We start from the raw sequence: 16,410 nt of genomic DNA on the forward strand, positions 1-16,410 counted from the left end.
GGGCTTTGTTGCTGCATTTCAAGTACCTTGGCATTGCTGTCCATGATAAGAGCTTGTGCAAACCTGCGTACGGTTGGAGTAGTACTAGACTTCTCATAATCGTGCTCTGAACTGCAATTGCTTTCCATCTTTGCTTGGGTGTTGTTTCAGTTCTTTAATTCAAAATCGACTTTTCAAAATGGAGGCTTATATTTAACTTCATTCAGCTACGTGCCAAAGCTCCGTACTCGCGCAGCCTTCCTCATGTCGTTCTTGCCTGCATCGCTGCCCTGTCAGCGTCGTTAGTTTTTGTTGGAGCGCTGGTTGTTGGCAGCCTGATGGCAGCTGATGCCCCCTCGGTGCTCCAGTGGCTGAGAGCAGAGTAGCGGTTGTGTGCAAAATCCGCGTGCGAGTACGAATCCAGAGAAAATAATTACCATCTCTCAAACTTCAAAGTAAAATGTTGAGATGTTAATACACCTGTTTTCCTGAAAAGTGATGAATGAGGCAAACTTTTTGTTTTGAAGTCACAAAATGCCTGTTCCCTCTCAGAATTCCCTGGGTTTGTTCTGCTGGTTGCATATACGCTGCTTCAGGCGTAGCCTCCAGCAGCTTCAGAAACGGCTGGAAGTAGAGCTCTCTCCTTAGTTGTTCTGTTACTTATTTCAGGTGACTGTTCTGCTGTCTCCGAAGGGATTTCTGTCCTGACTTTTTCGTTTTACTAATTATAATTATGCTTCAGTTGGGGAAGATTTTTGTAACGTGGCCAGGAAATCCATTTAGCTGTTTCTCTCCGCGTAGCTTGCTGGATGCCAACACTTAACTCAATTTCTCTTAAAAGGATTAGTTCAGTTTTTGTCTCTGAATCATCCCTCTGCAAGTCACTCTGAAGGTTATTATGGCAGTACCTTGGCTGAGAATTTTAATGAACTCCCAGGGAAGTGCTTCACAACAGGCAAGCACGCTGATACAGGAACACCGCGGTGAGCCAGATTACAGCGCGCTCGGTGATTACGTTCTTGGCTGCAGCACAGCCGGAGTGTGTAGCCGTGGGTGCGTTGATTTTAAATTTCCTCTGGTCTCGGTCTCCAGACGAGGTCAGATCAAGACTTTTCAGTTCAGAGGCATTTGATTCTGTGACTGTTGTACGTGGAACCGTGAAACCTGGGAGCTTCCCAGGGCTGGCTAAGCAGCGGAGGGAAAAACCACTGTTCATGGAAAGGCCAGTGTAGTGTATGGCTCGGTGAAACACAACCAGCAGTCGGCTGCGTAGCCAAAGTTTTCATGTGCAAACAGGAAGAATCTGCTTCTGGATATTTATTTATAAATAAATAAATTTATTTATAGCAGTCACTTGTGACTTTACCTGGGACAAGCAAGAGACAAGCCAGCAGGCCTTATAAAGACAATGTACTCTTTGGAGGGTATGATTTTTTTTCTTTTTCCCCCCAAGAAAGAATCAATATTTGAGCATATGCTCAGATTGATTCCCTTTTGAATTTGTTACAGAGAGGATGGCGCAAGCTGTCTATGTCCAGTCCAATTTCAGTGTTCTGTCTTGGAGAAAACCTAACACGAATCAGTCCTGGCCCCGAGAGATGAAGCTGGGTCTCTGTCCCTTACGAAAGTGGTGTTTGTGGTTCCGCTCTCCCCTCAGCTGACGGGAGATGTGGGAGCTCTGCGTGGCCAAATGGGCCCAGCACTACCGACCCTCTGGTTAGGAAAAGGAGGATGCAGAAGGGAGTTTAAATTGCGTGCTGCTCTGTTTGCAGGAAGCCTACATTGCTGATCTGGATGCGAAGAGCGGAGCCAGCTTGAAACTTACTATTCTCAACCCCAAAGGCAGGATCTGGACCATGGTGGCCGGTGGCGGTGCCTCTGTGGTTTACAGGTAACGGGAACAAGGTTTCCAGAGAGGGAGCTGGATTTGCAGTGCTGGAGGAAAATAATTGCTGCAGCCTGTGGAAAGGAGACTCTTCTGAAGCGATCTTTCCCATGCTGTGACTGCCTGGGACCTCTTCAGAATGAAGATGCTGTGCAGGTTTCTTACCTAGATGGGGAACGTAGCGTCCCTTAGAGAGAACTTAATTCTGGGAGGTTGAGGTATAGTTTCTTTTTGACTTGGAAAGAAACAAGCCGGCTGAAAGCTGTTTATGGTGACGTCGTTGCTGTGGTAGTCACTGAGTTCCCATCGTATCTAGGAGAGGTATAACAAGATTAATCGTGACTGGCACCAAGAGGAGAGCAGCTTTGTTTTCAGCAGACAGCATGATCTCTCTGTTCAAGTCCCACTCTCCCAGGAATTTGAAATGCTTTATTAAGACTTTATAGTGACTCAAATTATAACTAATCTCTTAAATATCTTTTTTTTTTTTCCCCACAGTGACACCATTTGTGACCTGGGGGGTGTGAATGAACTGGCTAACTACGGGGAATACTCCGGAGCCCCAAGTGAGCAACAGACCTACGACTACGCTAAGACAATTCTTTCCCTCATGACACGAGAGAAGCACCCTGAAGGTAAGGGAGTCGCTGCCGTTTCAAAGACGGTCAGCTGTGAAGCTGCGTGTGGGGAAAAAACCCGAACAAATCTGGGCTGTTGCTATGCTTAGACCTCCCTGGCAGAGCTCTTAATGTACTGCTGCCTTCCAAAAGAGTGACGGATTTCTGTCAGCTCTTGCTTCAGAGACACAACTTGTGATTTTCCGTGTAGCAAAGAGCAAATGTGACTCGAGAGATTCTTCTCAGAAAAATTCTTGCTTGATACAGGCTCTTATCTTCCAGGCTCTGCTAAACATATCACTTACTGCAAACTATCGGCTGGTCTGAACTGCAGCGTTGTTTCACTTTGTCCTAAACTGCTTCAGGATCTTACAGTAAACTCTGTTCTTAAAACAGTGTTATTGGTGTGTGTTTCTTCCCTCAGGTAAAATCCTGATCATTGGCGGCAGCATTGCTAACTTCACCAATGTGGCAGCCACTTTTAAAGTAAGTGACTATTCAAAAGTATCAGTAAATGCTCACAATCGTTCTCCCCAGTTCAGTGTTGTGCTGAGGCTGACGGGGCCTCTCTTCCAGGAGTTTCTGAGATGATGGGACAGGGTAGACATTGGGCTGCCCCGTCACCTGTCCCGTGTATTTCTTTTAGGGCATTGTGAGAGCGATTAAGGATTACCAAGGCCCTCTGAAGGAGCACGAGGTGAGGATCTTTGTACGAAGAGGGGGCCCGAACTACCAGGAAGGATTGCGTGTCATGGGAGAAGTTGGTAAGGACCAACCATCTCCTTAAGTCTTGTTCTTGCATCTTGTTTCTTCCACCTGCTTTCTGCTGAGCCTTTTCAAGGTTAAACGCTTCACTTCGGCAGAAGCCCCTCTTTCTCCTTCCCCCCCCCAGACCGACTGTTCTTGTGTGCCTACACAGGGAAGACCACGGGGATCCCCATCCATGTCTTTGGCACGGAGACTCACATGACTGCGATTGTGGGCATGGCGCTCGGCCATCGGCCTATCCCCAACCAACCGCCTGCCGCAGCCCACACCGCCAACTTCCTCCTCAACGCCAGCGGCAGCCCTTCGGTGAGTTCCTCCCCTCCGTGAAAGGGAACGCTTGTGAGGAGCCTCCTGAAGGCGGCTTGCCCTTTCTGAACAGGTCAGAAATGGCTCTTGGCCACCATTGCTTTTGTACAAAGCTGGAGGAAAACTAAAGTGATGCTGCTTGCGTGGTTTATCAGGATGGGCCCCCCCAACGTCCACCTCGCTCGTGCAGAAAATGTGACCCCTCAAAACCAACAATGTGACTCTTGGATCTGCTGGGAACTTGGTCATTCAGGAGTTTTCCCTCACTTGACTGAAATGGTCCTATCTCAAAATTAACTTTCTTTGGTTTTCTTTATGGAGTAGCATAGCCAAAGTGGTCATCTTCTCCTACGTGCTCCAGGCCTTATCTGGCACACTGGCCCTTACTGACTTGGCTTCTGAATCTTTCAGACTCCAGCACCAAGCAGAACGGCTTCCTTCTCAGAGTCCAAACCAGATGATATTACTCCGGCCAAGAAGGCAAAACCAACAGCACCTCTTGGTAAGTCCAGCACTGGAAATGATTGCTAGCGGTTCTCTTCCGCTCCAAAAGACAGAGCGTGGACTAGACTAATGCTTTTTTCTGGGTATAAAGGGAAGCAATTTTGTGGTACCTGTCTGTCTATGTTTTGAATTTGGTTTAGTGCTTTTAGAATGTTGTCACCGGTGCTGTTAGCTCACACACAAGGTGAGTCAGGGTCGCCTTGCTCTGAAGGGAACAGCACAATTTGAACTCCAGCTTTCCCATGCCCTCATGCGGGGCCAGTGGACAACAGGCTGGAGTATCTGCGCTGGGGTTGCTGAACTGAGGCCTGCTTTCCAATTCCCTCAGGAACGCCTGCGGGTGTTCCCATGGGATGCTGCTGGAATGGCGTAGGTATTCAGAAAGTCCTTCTTGGTATATGCTGCAGCTTCCTGGATGAACACTCTGCAGTCAGTCCAGCAGGAGTTGTGATGCACTCCTCGCACGCTTAGGGTCAGGGGTTACCATGCGGTGCGTTGTGTGGTTTTGTTGGGGTTTTGTCTTGTTTTTTAGTTTTGGGGTTCTTTTTTACTGAAGCCTGTAGGAAGCTTCTCTAGCATGGTGCTATTCAAGAGCTTTGGCAGCCTTCTGCTTCTATTTGTTGGAAGCCTTATTGGGTAAGAGCATGTCGTATGGGAATAAAAAACCAGAATTGGGCAGGGACAGAATGTGGTACTGTCCTGGTCCTCCTCCCTTGAACATGAGGATATGCTGGCCTCATTTACAATGGTATGACATGATGACAGCAAGATTCAGCTCTGATTCCGGTGAAGCGCATCACAAAACCCACTACTGCTCTCTTAATCATTGCGCACAGAATTTTGCATGAGCAATGCTTCAAAAAGACATTGTAAATATGTGCGCCATGGAGCTTGCGGTGCAAGGAGCTGCCACCTGAACCTGAAATGTGTTTGTGCTGGGACAAGCAAAAAGTTTCTAGATGGCAAAATGCAAAATTTGATGTCCAGATATTTGGAGAGGAAGTACAGTGGAGGATGCTCCAGTCTGCTTGCCTTTTTTTTTTTTTTTTTTTTAACCAAAAGCAAAACCCGAAAGGCCTGGGTGCTGTGGGGAGGAGGGAAGCTGCAGCACCCCGCCGCAGGTGCCCTGCTGTTGGGATGACAGCAGCCAACTGTCATGTTGTTGCATGAGTGATTCTCTCTTTAACAGATTCAATCCCAGCTTCAAGACCTGGTTCAGGTAGGACACGTGTGACTAGCTGAATGTGCCTGGCCTTGCTGGCAGCTGACTTTTTTAGTTCTTGGTTTTGTTGCTGTTTTCTCTCTCCAAAAGTTTGCAGTGTTGTCTGGTCCTTCCCTTCCCTCCCACCCAGCATATTTAGCTGTCACCATATGAACTTTTCATCTGTTTTTTCAAGTGCGGATCACATACTCCTTTGCACAAAAACTTACTGTTTCTGGGGGAGAGAGGGACAGGTCTCAAACTTCAATTTTTCTTCCCTTCCCCCCCCGCAATCGTTACAGAGAAAACCAGACCTAGGCATATTGTGAAGAGCTCTGTTCTCCTCGCTTTCAAAAAGAAGGAATCGCTAACCGTGCCTAATAACTGGCATTTTGTTTCAAAGGGAAACAAAATAGCGCAGGTGCCGTGCTTATGAGCCTTGAAGGGCACAGAAAAGTCGCTGAATGAGCTAAATGTTCTCATTGCCTTATCAGTTCAGCAAACCATTACAGCTTGTGCTCACTGAAGTTATGGGGCCTCCAAGCACTCTCTTGAGCTCTGTGCTGGATGAGAATAAACTGCTGAATCGGGGTCAAAGTAGAGTTTCAAGCCATCTCCCTTATGGTAAGAGGAGGGACAGTCGAAGGGGAGCTCTCGGATCTTCCTTCTGTGGTCTCAGACAAAGAGCATCGCCTTTCTGGACCTGCATTTTCCTGTTTCTATGAATACTAATATTACCTCCTTGCAGGCACCTGCAAGATAAACGGAATTTTTCAGGGTAGGCGGTTTCCTAATAGCGAGTCACGTGGCAGCGCATCTAAACTGTGAACGTGTAGGGTTGGAGAAGAGTGACTGATTTCTTGTTAAAGCCAGAAGAACAGCATCCTGTTCAATCCCTAATGCTGTTTACCTTTGATTCAAAACCAAAAAGAAATTAGCGGTAGGCTGAGTTGGCACTAGCAGTTGGATCAGCTCTGAGCTCTCAGGATTTTTAAAAGGAACTCTGCCGGGAGTCAAAGGGAGGAACTCGGCGTTTTGCTGTGACAAGGGGTGTAAATATACGTTAAGCAAACAGTCTGTCCTCACTAGCTGAACTGTTGCCTTTCCTGCGGCTCTGCCCCCTGAAGCCAAGTTTTGGGCCACATATAAATTCTTGGAGCCATCAGGTTTGTGTTGGATTATGATCATCAAAAACAACAACAACAAAAAAGAAACCAAAAGCTGAGTATGTAGAGCTCCTTCGCTTTCTTTGTCCCCTCCATTTCCTGCTTTTCTTTGTTTTCTATCATCCTACTGTGGTGCCCTGACAAACATAGGAGGCAAACCTCCTGTGGTTCTCCCAGACTGTAGGCAATAGGCAAATAAATAAATAAAATGCAAAGTTCCCTTCCTCTTCAGCTTTGCGGATTAAAGTTATCTGGGAGGAACACGAATGGCCCACGGGAGAAGAGGAAGAGGCAGTTTTCACTTCTCTCCTCTCCTACACCAGCTCCCCCCCCCCCCCCCCGTGATTAAGCACTTGCCCGTTTTTGTGAAACCCAAAGCCTGGATATTGTGTTCAGAATCCTGGGAAGGGGGATGCTGCTTCATCTACAGTTTCTTCCTTAATTTGGACAGTGTGGCTACTGTATCCTGCAGGTCACTTGTTGGGTTCAGTTTGGAGGGAGGGGAGTATGCTTCTCTGGGAGACTTTCAGCAGACATTTGGCAAAGTTGCAGCTTTTGTCTTGCACAGATGTACGTTCTGAATGTGTGGGGTTTTTTTTGTCGTCCCTGTCCCCCCCGAGCAGGTAAAGCTACAACCCTGTTCAGCCGTCACACCAAAGCTATCATCTGGGGGATGCAGACACGGGCTGTGCAAGGAATGCTGGACTTTGATTACGTTTGCTCCCGGGACGAACCTTCAGTAGCTGCCATGGTTTATCCGTTCACGTAAGTAGCCTGTGTTGACTGTTATTTTTCTGACCGCTTCCCTCAAATTCTTCTGTTAGCTCCCTCCTCCTCCAGGCTCTGCTGCTCTTTAGTGTAGCTCTGCCCTAGTCTACATCTCTGCTTTAACACCTTCTCCTGTGCTCCCTTCCACCATCGGGTTGGCTTTGCAGGCTGCTTCCTGTTGCCCTCAACCACTGATTTCAGGCTGCTCTGTTGAAACAGCTTAATGTTAGCCGTGTAATTTAAGTCCCACTTCATACTCTTTCAAAGGGCGTCCAAATTCCGTTCCTTCACTCAGCGAGTCAGGAAGGCATGACTAGTTGGGCTTTCTTTACAGCCCGCTGGCTTAGCAGAGGCAGGAGGGCGATGTGAGGTTTCTTCCACTCATCTGCTGTTTGCTGTGTGCTTGTCTGAGACATCTTGATTTGTGCCCGCAGCAGCTGGAATTTTCCCCTCCAAATATTAGCTGGAATTGGAGCAGCTCCGCTAATAGACTAAAGCAGTCTGTCTGTCATGTAGCCAAATAAAATTTAAAATGGATAAAATCCTGCTCATCTTGTTCATCCTCTCTCCTGTAGCGGCGGTAGTTTCTCCGCAGGCAGGAAGCGTGCGGACCCTTCAGTGGGACAGGGAGTTCTCTTGCGGTACTCACCCCCTTTTACCTTATCCCCCAGCTAACGGGGACGAGAGGCTAGTGGGTGTTTCGGATTGCCCTCAGGAGGAACCCCCAGGGCACCGCTGTGCATAAGCGGTTTTGCGGTTGTACCTCGTGAGTGCGGGGGGTCTCCCTGCCAAACAGGGAAAGGAGCGGCTGTCTGGCCTGCTGCTGAGAGTGAGATGGGAGCATGTGCAAAGGTAGGAGGTTTGTTTCATTTCTGTGGTATTTGCAGACATCCAGGATAGCTGATGTCTAATCAACCTCTGTCCTGCGGAGAATTTTGCCTCTTGACAGTTAAGTGCCTTGTGCTGTTCGTCTGCAGCTCTGATGATAATTGCAGCTCTGTAATACCGTCCCAGCAAGTGCAAACCTCAGGGTGCTAAAACTGAGTGCAGGCATAGTCACATCTACAGATGAGTGGTGACCCCTTGCCGTGTCGCAGTTGTTTAATGAAGAAAAAGCAATAGGGATTAAAAGTTTAAGGCTACCTGTAATTATCTGATTCTGCTTGACCTTTTGGAGGAAGCCAGGCTGGCAAAACCTGGAATGTTGTTACAAATGTACCAGCACGGGAGCACGGCCAGTATCTCTAGACTCTTAAGCAACTGAATAGTACGGACTTCAGTGAAGTTCCAGTCGGAGCATCTGCCGTATAAAAAAGACGACACCTACAGTGAAACTTTCCTAGGTGCATTTCCTTCGGCGTGCGTGGGGCAGGGTGGGTAGAGTCTCACCGTAGCAGAATTGGGAAGTTGACTGGCCCTCGCATTGCTGTCCTGGCTGTTCACCGCAGATACTGGTTTCCTGTTCCCCCAGTCTGGTATTTGTTCCAGCCCAGTAATGCAGCTTTGCATGCATTTCATTCATTATTCTTTCTGTGCCTCATTCTGTCTTCCAGCTTGGAGTAGAATTGAGGCTCTGGTAACTTCACTGTGGGAGAGCTTATTCATCTTGCTGGATGCCTCTGTCCCCATTAGCCCGTCTCCTTCCATATGCTGCTCTGTTCTATACTCTGAAGAACCTTCTGCTGTTAGTATGGTCCCTCCCCATGTACGCTCACTTGCTAGTGAGTCTCACAGTCAGTCTTGGTGTCTGAGAACTGGGGTTTGTAAACTCCTCTATCTGCATGCACTGTATCCCTTTGTCTTCCCGGTAGCCTTGAGAGTCAGGGCCCTTTTGTCTTCTCCTCCATAGTGGTGACCACAGGCAGAAGTTCTATTGGGGCCACAAAGAAATCCTGATCCCAGTCTATAAGAACATGTCAGATGCCATGAGGAAGCACCCAGAGGTGGATGTTCTCATCAACTTCGCATCTCTGCGCTCTGCTTTTGACAGCACCGTTGAGACCATGAATTATCCACAGGTGAGTGAGGGATCTAGAAGAAGCCCAAGAAAAGAAGGAAGATCTTGTCAGCGGGGTACCGGTGTTTCTTAAACTGTGATGGCATCAGCAAATTGGCTTGGTCTTCCAGCTTGGCAGATAAATACTTCGGTTCTAACTCCTTGGAGACTCTAAGGAGGATGCTGGAGTTGCATAGCAAATTCTAATGCCGGACTTGCAATCTGCGTAAGAGGAACTCGGCACCTCTTTGTTAGGAGTGATTACTTTGGGTTGGCTAAAATACAGCGCTGCTCTGATGTGCAAGGGGGAGAAAAAAACCTCCCTGAACAGTGCGCCGAGATTGCTGTGACGACGACAGCAGACTGCGGATCCGTGCACTGGGCCTTGCTGTATGAGGGTGCACAGCAGGACCTCGCACGGGCCTGACCAGGCAGAATCTGATCATGCCCCCTCAGCAGCTGTTTGCCTTCTCTGTCCTGCGGATGGATTTCCTTAGTGCGGTGACACTGGGGGTACTGATGGTTTTCTTTATCTCGATGCAGATCCGCACCATTGCCATTATTGCCGAGGGCATTCCAGAGGCCCTGACGCGCAAGCTGATCAAGACAGCTGATAAAAAAGGAGTCACTATCATTGGGCCTGCAACTGTAAGAACCGGTGACCTTTTTCTCCTCTTGTCCATCTGTCTCAATCTTGAGATCGGCTTTCTCTGAAGGATAAAGTATATCCTACAATCCACTCTGTCTTTAGTCATACAAAGTGCATGTTAGCTTCTCATTTTAAGGTCACCTTGCTGTCTTCTGTTGTTTGTATAAATACTGACAAGACTGTCTTACAGAAATGTTCCTAAGTTTCATGTATGTTTTAAAGGGCTTTACAACTTTCTTTAATTTTCTTGTAGGTTGGTGGGATCAAACCAGGTTGCTTTAAAATAGGCAACACAGGAGGCATGCTGGATAATATCTTAGCATCAAAACTGTACCGTCCTGGCAGCGTGGCTTATGTTTCCCGGTCTGGAGGAATGTCCAATGAGCTCAACAACATAATTTCCCGAACCACTGACGGGGTCTATGAAGGGGTGGCCATTGGAGGAGACAGGTAGGAGTCTGCATCTTCAACACAGACACTGGGTTTTTTAGGTCAGTCAACAGAAGAGTTGTTAGTAACTTGAAGGAAGAAGGGCAGGTTGGCTGTTAATTTTTCTTCTTTCAGAAAAGTTTATGAAACAAATTCAACTTCTACCATTTTCCCTGTATTCTACCCAGATATCCTGGTTCAACTTTTATGGATCATGTCTTGCGTTATGAGGATACTCCAGGAGTGAAAATGATTGTGGTACTTGGAGAGGTGAGTGAGACCAGTCCACTCCTATCTGAGAAATACCCAAGTGTGGTGTTTTGGGAGCATCTGACCTGGCTGCAAGGACGCTAAGTAACAGCTACAGATAAGCAGCTGTTCTTGAATGTCTGAATTTCTACTTCACGCTGCTTTAATCCAAAGAAATTGAGTGTATTCCACAGACAGTCTCCCCTACCTTAAAAAAAAAAAAAATCAAATAAGGAGGCTTTGTTCTGAGACTTCAGCTGTTACTCAGTGACAAAGGAGAAGAAAACCCCAAGTAACGCTGCCATGTACGTCTCTGAGCTGGTTTCTACAAAAGTGCAAAGTTTTGAACCAGCTCAGCTCTCTTTCTTTCTTTCTTTCTGCAGATTGGAGGCACAGAAGAGTATAAGATCTGCAGGGGTATTAAAGAAGGTCGTATCACCAAGCCAGTGGTGTGCTGGTGTATTGGTACTTGTGCCACCATGTTCTCTTCAGAGGTATGTGCGGAAATGGGGGCAAATGCATGAAATAAGTATATATCCATGATAGGAAGAAAAAAGCCGACTTCTCTCACTGTGCCTAAACCTTCCAGAATTGCCAGTAGGGACTTAACGCGTGGAAGTTAATAAATATAAATGGTAAAAGCTTTTTGTGCTTCTGTAGTCTGCCACTGGAGATTTCCAAAGGATTCTGCGTACTTGTAAAGGGTGCCCAAAGGTCCCAGGGAATGCAGCAGATTCCAATAGCCGCCTGCTTCTGGAGTGGGAAGGGGAAAGATACCTGTTACCCAGCTCTGGAGAGCAGGGGAATTTTGGGAGGCAGAACCTTAATGGAAGAATCTGGAGCGATTCCAGATCAGAAAATGCCCTGCATGTCGCAGTACTGACTGCGATTGCAACTGAGTTCTGTTGGCCCAAATAGGGCGGCAGATGTGCAGTCACTGGCATTCCTCTGTCACCAGTTTCCTGGTCAGTGCTTTACTCTGCCTTACTCTCTGCAGGTCAACAACTTGTATTCCTTACTGCTGTCTCTTCTCTCGTTTGTAGGTGCAGTTTGGCCATGCAGGAGCTTGTGCCAACCAGGCTTCAGAAACTGCTGTTGCAAAGAACCAAGCCTTGAAGGAAGCTGGTGTGTTCGTCCCCCGGAGTTTTGATGAGTTGGGAGAGGTCATTCAGTAAGTCACGTTCATGGGGCACCTTCAGCAGGGGACAAAAACTGTTAGGGCACTGATTCTAGCCTGATAATGGAATATATTCCTGCTTAAGGAAAGCAACTTCTATCCAGTCTGGGTTCTTAAGGTCTAGATTAAGACCACCTTACTTGTATCTCTTAAAAGGACTTAGTAAATGGATTCTCTCCCTAGGTCTGTCTACCAGGATCTTGTGGCCAAAAGAGTGATTGAACCAGCTGAGGAAGTGCCACCTCCGACTGTGCCAATGGATTACTCCTGGGCAAGGGTGAGCTGTGCTGTTTTACCTGCTTTTTGGTTCCTTAGAAACCGGACAGGATGTTTGCTGTGGTTCTGGACGCTTATGGTGATAATGGTGTTGCCTTGGGGTTTTATCTTGCACTTTATAGTGCTGTCTGTGAGCTCGCTGGCTACGCTGGCTCTAGGCTGTGGAAGCCACTCTGAGGGCAAGCTCAAGGCATCGTTGTTTGACCACTCTGCCTCCTACTGCCCCTCGCTTCTAACACGGAATGTTTAAAATCACGTCTTTATGCTGTGATTTCAGGAGCTGGGTCTGATCCGCAAACCGGCTTCCTTTATGACAAGCATCTGTGATGAGAGAGGTCAGGAACTGATTTATGCTGGGATGCCAATCACTGAGGTCTTCAAAGAAGAGATGGGAATTGGAGGGGTTCTGGGCCTGCTCTGGTTTCAGAGGAGGTGAGGCAGCTTTTTGTGAAAGCTCCCAAATTCTTTGGCTTGAAGCTTTGCTTGTTTATTAATAGACTTGTGCTCAAAAGTAACGCCAGGATTCCTTTGTGAATGTAGATTCATTGGAAATGCTGTCTCTGTATCCCCTCCTCTGAGACCACAACAGCATTTCAAGGCTTCAAACTATGTTTTAGTCTTGGGATGAAGTTTTCCACAAGTTTTGTGGTGCATTGGGGAAATTTCTCTATTCTAGGCCTGTTTCACACTGTCTGACTACTCGCTTATTATAACTGTCACCTCGACTCTGGAGAGACTGGGGAGTTTACAAACACTTGCTAACCAGCCTACAGGGAACCTTCTGAACGGCAGAAGTTTGCTGCCTTCATCCGACCGTGCTTTCATTAGGGGCACTCTTGGCACTAGCTGGGATCTCTGGCTCAGCAGAACAGGATGAACAGAGCTGTAGCACAGCTTCGTGGCTCTCCTCGAGGGGACCCACGGAGCTTACTGATCAGTCAGCTGAGTGTGTGCAAACTCAGCCTGCAAAACTGACCCTCCGCTCCCAGCCAAACGGCTCCTGTGGAAACTGAATAAAAATCTGATCTCTGAGAAGGATACTGGGATGCACTGATGGGTATCGTGACCCTACAGCTCCCTTTCTTTGTTCTACTTCTTTCAAGCATACACCTAAAACAGCAGTCGCTGTCCAGTGTAACACCCAGTGCCTTGTTATTCAGTTTTCTTTACGATAAATTACTTCGGTCTCTGCCTTGCTCAGGTTACCGAAGTATGCCTGCCAGTTCATCGAGATGTGTTTGATGGTAACGGCAGATCATGGGCCCGCCGTATCTGGAGCCCACAACACCATTGTCTGTGCAAGAGCTGGAAAAGATCTTGTCTCGAGTCTCACTTCAGGCCTTCTTACTATCGTAAGTGCTTTATCTCCAGAAGATTTAGCTTTACTACTCATTACTCTGCCTGGGTTTTATTACTATTAAGTTAAGATTTAGATTGGCTGCAGAGCCATGGGCAGGTTGTGTCTGTTCACTCACACTTTGAATTTCTGTTGAATTCAACTCTAAGAGCTTGATGCTCTAGGTTTAAAACCTAGTCCGTTTTTCTAGTAAGCCAGACTGTTTTGATGTCTCTCGTTTGAGTCTAGAAATATTTTGTAGGGGCCGGACTGCTGTCAGCACGGTCCCTGTATGTTTGCCTAGTCTCTTCCAACATTGGCAAGTAAAAATGTGAATAAAACAGACTTTAGATTGCGTTCCCCCCCCCCTCTGTCTCTAGTGGAGATGTGTTGGCTGCATATTGACACTTGTGTTGAGTTAGAAACAGATGCTTTAGCTCAGGTGCCTGCCTGACTTTAATTTAATGAATGCCCCATTGATAGGCAGGGCGGATGGGGAAGGTAATCTTGTGCTTGTTTTGTACCCTAACTGTGCGGTCCTTCGCTATAATTCCCTTTGTGTTTTGCACCCAGGGTGACCGGTTTGGTGGAGCGCTGGATGCTGCAGCTAAAATGTTCAGCAAAGCCTTTGACAGTGGGATTATCCCTATGGAGTTTGTGAATAAGATGAAAAAAGAAGGGAAACTGATCATGGGCATTGGACACCGAGTCAAATCGGTAAGAAAATTGTGTTAGTACAAACTGGAGGGTGGTTGGGTGTTGGGTGGGTTGGTTGGTTTGTTTTTTTAGAGGGGTGGGGGAGAGGGAAAACAAAAACAAAACCACAAAGGAAAGAAAACTAGTGACTTTCAGAGGCAGCTATTGACCAAATTCTCAGGACTTATAAATCCTAACCCTACGGATAGTAAAGCTTATGGCAAGTAACTGTGCCAGAGACAGCATCAGTGACTATAACGTGTTCTTAACTTGCAGATAAATAACCCGGACATGAGAGTTCAGATTCTCAAAGACTACGTGAAGCAGCATTTCCCTGCCACCCCGCTGTTGGACTATGCACTTGAAGTAGAAAAAATTACAACTTCCAAGGTGAAATGCGCTAGTATTTATCTCCTCTTGAGCACTTTTTCTTACTGGGGGACAAGTGGCAGGGGGTTAATACTGTATTTTAATTGCAATGCTTCGTAAGCTGTTGCTGGGGTTTTGTTTTTCTGTGGTAGACTTTTGGCTGAGTACAACTACAGTTTGGTAAGGCCGAAGACATTTGTTGGACACTGGGAAAATGCTGACCAAACCAAAACCCAGTATCTGTGGTGTCCGCAGGGTATCTGGAACTGCGGTATTCTTTAAACCTGAGGCAGAGCTAGCACACGCGATGGGCTGCGGCAGATAATATCTGGGTTGAACCAAATGCAGGCCCGTTGTCTGGGGCTGGTTTTCAGTCATTCGCATTTAGCGTGGCTCTTGCTCAAGCTGCCGAACAGCCTTCTCTCGCGATTATGGGCAACCCTCAAATTACCCTTGAGGATGGAAGTTGCCAGGCTAACATCGCTTGCCACTGTTAACATCTTCACTGGGGTGTGTTTTCATTTCCTGCAGAAACCAAATCTTATCCTGAATGTAGATGGCTTTATTGGAGTTGCCTTTGTTGACGTGCTCAGGAATTGTGGCTCTTTCACACGGTAAGTAGGTAGCGGGCTGTTTCTCTTAGGTCGTGGCCCTGTAAAAATGGTGGGAGCCATGCTGCCAGCTCACGCGGGGCCAGGATTTCAAAAGGATATTGTGAAGGAAAGGTAGCCTGGACTTGGGGGAAGGAAGCTTTCACGTGAATTCGGTGTTGCTGCTGGCACTAGAGCAGACTCAGGCTTTCTAAGATTGATTCCTTAAACAGATCACTATGAGGAGCTATTTAATTTCCTTTCTCTTGCAGGGAAGAGGCAGATGAATATATTGATATAGGAGCTCTCAATGGCATCTTCGTACTAGGCAGGAGTATGGGATTCATTGGTAAGTTTGCCATCTTTCCGCCCCAGGGGATGCCCTGCCACATGGACATGAGACGCGGGAACCTCTGGGGACGCGGCCTGAAAGACGAGTTGCAGGAATACAGAAATGAAAGTTGTTTCAAGGCAAAGTAAGGCTAGGAGGAGGAGCAGAAATTTTGTAACACAAACCACTTTTGTTTCAGGACACTACCTGGATCAGAAGAGATTGAAGCAAGGTCTGTACCGTCACCCGTGGGATGACATATCCTATGTTTTACCAGAGCACATGACTATGTGAGGACCTGTAGTATTGCCTCAGAATGTCACTTCGAGAAGACGGAAGCCTGCACAGAGGACGGCCACAAACGGGACTTAGACGTATAAAGGCCATTGGTACACAGACATTGAGCTGCCTGGTCAAACTGTGCAAAGCAACTGTTCTATAAGAATAGAAACCTACTCTAATAAAAACCAAAACTTGTGATATTCCATATGTTACATGCTGTATTTAATACTGTCTCTCACCTTTTTATTTTTTCTACTCGTTTCATTTTGTTTCCAGAAAAGATTTCAAGAGTTTTGGGAGGGGAGTTCTGCTCACAGGCTTACTGAGCTTGCGGAAGATCACGAGTCTGGCAACAAGCTGTAACTTTTCCCGAGAGAGGGGGAAAGTACCCATCATTCCCACAGCCACGACTTGGGCTTGTGGTGGTGGTGGTTGTTCTTCAATTTGTTCACTGTGTTCTCATCTTCAGTCTGATTATATCCTGAACACTGGGACCACTGCTGATGTATAACCAAGGTTACTCGAGCTCTGATGTAGTAATTTAAAGTGTAAAGTTGTAACATACTGCTGTTAAAACTGTGAAACTACGTGTATTCCAGTCTCTGTATTTATGCAAACAACTTCTCATTTACTATTAATTGCTGGTCTATGAAATGTCACTTGTGTTATCTGCAGATGGAAAAATAATCTCAGTAATAACTTCAGCGTCCTACTCGTTTGTGTGTTGTAACCTAACTCGAATAAATGAGACACTACTAATTTAGTCTTTTTCCACTTCTGGCTTCTAAAAGTAGGTCTCGGACTGTGTCTAATGGGATGTGTGACAAGCTGGGAAA

At 46.9% G+C, this 16,410-nt stretch overlaps 1 protein-coding gene across 2 annotated transcripts in view; it reads left to right on the forward strand.

The window, feature by feature from the left end:
• Window positions 1-16,337, forward strand: part of ACLY (ATP citrate lyase) — a 30,428-nt gene extending 14,091 nt beyond the window's left edge. Inside the window, exons 8-29 of one of the 2 annotated variants that reach the window (XM_087770203.1) lie at window positions 1,756-1,870; window positions 2,363-2,499; window positions 2,906-2,967; window positions 3,128-3,245; window positions 3,401-3,555; window positions 3,967-4,057; window positions 5,249-5,278; window positions 7,050-7,191; window positions 9,044-9,212; window positions 9,734-9,838; window positions 10,093-10,289; window positions 10,457-10,538; window positions 10,901-11,011; window positions 11,561-11,688; window positions 11,878-11,971; window positions 12,248-12,402; window positions 13,172-13,322; window positions 13,880-14,023; window positions 14,279-14,392; window positions 14,903-14,985; window positions 15,234-15,310; window positions 15,492-16,337. In XM_087770203.1, coding sequence (XP_087626329.1) covers window positions 1,756-1,870; window positions 2,363-2,499; window positions 2,906-2,967; window positions 3,128-3,245; window positions 3,401-3,555; window positions 3,967-4,057; window positions 5,249-5,278; window positions 7,050-7,191; window positions 9,044-9,212; window positions 9,734-9,838; window positions 10,093-10,289; window positions 10,457-10,538; window positions 10,901-11,011; window positions 11,561-11,688; window positions 11,878-11,971; window positions 12,248-12,402; window positions 13,172-13,322; window positions 13,880-14,023; window positions 14,279-14,392; window positions 14,903-14,985; window positions 15,234-15,310; window positions 15,492-15,586 — 2,555 coding nt within the window. In that variant the 3' untranslated portion in view covers window positions 15,587-16,337. The remainder of the gene's footprint in view (window positions 1-1,755; window positions 1,871-2,362; window positions 2,500-2,905; window positions 2,968-3,127; window positions 3,246-3,400; window positions 3,556-3,966; window positions 4,058-5,248; window positions 5,279-7,049; window positions 7,192-9,043; window positions 9,213-9,733; window positions 9,839-10,092; window positions 10,290-10,456; window positions 10,539-10,900; window positions 11,012-11,560; window positions 11,689-11,877; window positions 11,972-12,247; window positions 12,403-13,171; window positions 13,323-13,879; window positions 14,024-14,278; window positions 14,393-14,902; window positions 14,986-15,233; window positions 15,311-15,491) is intronic. The other variant, XM_087770204.1, reaches the window with a different exon arrangement.
• Window positions 16,338-16,410: the final 73 nt, after the last annotated feature.

Source organism: Nipponia nippon, unplaced genomic scaffold (genome assembly GCF_047370975.1).
Source record: "Nipponia nippon isolate SJK-2023a ecotype South Korea unplaced genomic scaffold, ASM4737097v1 scaffold_32, whole genome shotgun sequence".
NCBI classification, from domain to species: Eukaryota; Metazoa; Chordata; class Aves; order Pelecaniformes; family Threskiornithidae; genus Nipponia; species Nipponia nippon.